Here is a 2,222-nt window from a genome sequence, read left to right on the forward strand (position 1 = left end):
ACCATTCTACCACCGCGGCCTTGACGATCATGGGTTTCCATGATTTTTCTTGGCAATTTAGAGCGGTGGTTTGCCATTGCCTTCCGCCCGGTGTTTTTTTTTTTTTTTTTTTTTTTTTTTTTTTTTTTTTTTTCGAGTCACCATCTCTATTTACCCGGCACTGACTTGGGCTGACTTGGTCCCCCAGTGGCTAGGCAGGCAATCGAGGTGAAGTTCCTTGCCTAAGGGAAACAACGCGGCGGTCGGTGACTCGAACCCTCGAACTCAGATTGCCGTCGTGACAGTCTTGAGTCCGACGCTCTAACCATTCGGCCACCGCGGCCCCATATATATATATATATATATATATATATATATATATATATATATATATATATATATATATATATATATATATATATATATATATATACACACACACACAAGGGGCAGGTAAACTCAAAAACACAATAAACGAAATATGACACAATTCACAAGAACCTGCCCCGTCACCTTAAATCATTACTATCACTAACGTTATCATACCTGACAGAGGGCGACGGCGTAAGTGAACTGCAGGCGGTCTCTGAACATGAAGTAAGGTGATGGTAGGATTTCGCAGGTCTCGTGTATGAGTCTCGTTTCTTCGCGAACATCTCCGGTCAAAGTCCATCTGGGGGGGGGGGTGGCCTGGGGTTACTATTTCATTTTGTTGGGTTGTTTTCTGACTCTCTCTTTTTTTTGTCTTCTTATCTTTTTTCTTTCCTTTTTTCTCTTTTTCTCACACCCTCTCTCTTTCTCTGTCTGTCTGTCTCTGTCTCTGTCCCTGTCCCTGTCTCTCTCTCTCTCTCTCTCTCTCTCTCTCTCTCTCTCTTTCTCTCTCTCTACTTCCCTCTCGCCCTCTCTCTCTACCTCCCTTTCTCTGTCCCTCCCTCCCTCCCTCTCTCTCCCTTCCCTCCCTCCCTCTCTCTCCCTTCCCTCCCTCTCTCCTTCCATCCTTCCTTACCTCCTTCCCTCCCTCTACACTACCACCTTCATCCGCGTTTCCTCCTCTTCCTTGCCCTTCCCCCTCCCCCTATTCCCCTACCTCACCCCATCCTCCCTTCCCCTACCCCTCCCTCCCTCTCCCTCGCCCTCACCGAGACTCATTCCAGCTGACGATGTCCCCGTTGATGAGGGACCCGCACGAGGACACCGACGTCATCTCGTACTCGCTCAGGAACCTCCCCCAGATGTTGAAAGCCGTGAGTTCGCCGGAGAAGGACTGCGCCGAGTCGAAGCCCCCGCCCTCCACGTCCTGGTCTTGCCCCAGCACCGCCACCTCTTCGCTCGACAACAGCACCTACGGGATAAGGACGAGGGAGGGGAGATGGCTTGTGGGTTGTGAGAGGGGAAAGAGGGGGTTAAAATAGGGGAGGGTGAAAGACGTGTTGTGTTGTGGAGGGGTGAAAGAAGGTCTGAAAACAGGGAGGGTGAAAGACGGTGTGTTGTGGAGGGGTGAAAGAGAGAGTGAATATAAAGCGGGCGTGAAAGACTGGAGGGTGAAAGATGGGGTGAAAATAGAGATGGTGAAAGACTGTGCTGCGAAGGGCGAATATAAGGCGGGAATGACAGAAGACTGGAGAGTGAAAGATTGAAAATAAGTATGGCGAAAGACCGTGTTGCGAAGGGTGAAGGGAAGAGTGACTGTAAGGAATGGTACGCGATCGTGTGCGGTGAATTTTAAGAGAGAGTGAACATAAAGCGGAAATGAGAAGAGGACCTGAATACATGGTGGGAATGATAAGGGGCTGTCTGTGTAAAGGTTGAGAGAGGGAGCGAATACAAGGCGGAATTATAAAAGACTGCGCGTTGTGAAGGATAGAAAAAAGGGGGGGAAATAGAGAAAATGAATGACGTTTTGTTGCGAAAGATGAAAGGGGAAACGATTCTAAGAAGGTAATGATAAGACCGTGTAATGTAATGGCTGAAAGACGGAGTGAAAATCACGAAGGAACGATAGAAGGCTGCGATGTGAAGGGTGAAGGATGGACTGAATATAAGGCGGAAGTGAAGGGAGAGAGAAGGAAAGAGAGAGAGTAAGAAGGAAAAAGATAAGGAGAAAAAATATAAGAAAAGGAGAGGAGAGAGAGAGAGAGAGAGAGAGAGAGAGAGTGAGAGAGAGAGAGAGACAGACAGACAGACACAGACACACAGACAGATAGATAGAGAGAGGGAGAGAGAGAGAGACAGACAGGCAGACA

The 2,222-nt window shown here is 48.2% G+C and overlaps 1 protein-coding gene across 1 annotated transcript in view; it reads right to left on the minus strand.

Annotated features, from left to right (window-relative positions):
• Positions 1-519: 519 nt before the first annotated feature.
• Positions 520-2,222, minus strand: part of LOC119573580 (neuronal pentraxin-2-like) — a 2,502-nt gene continuing 799 nt past the window's right edge. The window contains exons 2-3 of the mRNA XM_037920791.1: positions 1,119-1,321; positions 520-652 (exon numbers count right to left, since the gene is read on the minus strand). Coding sequence (XP_037776719.1) covers positions 520-652; positions 1,119-1,321 — 336 coding nt within the window. The remainder of the gene's footprint in view (positions 653-1,118; positions 1,322-2,222) is intronic.

Source organism: Penaeus monodon, chromosome 5, assembly GCF_015228065.2.
Source record: "Penaeus monodon isolate SGIC_2016 chromosome 5, NSTDA_Pmon_1, whole genome shotgun sequence".
Taxonomy (NCBI): domain Eukaryota; kingdom Metazoa; phylum Arthropoda; class Malacostraca; order Decapoda; family Penaeidae; genus Penaeus; species Penaeus monodon.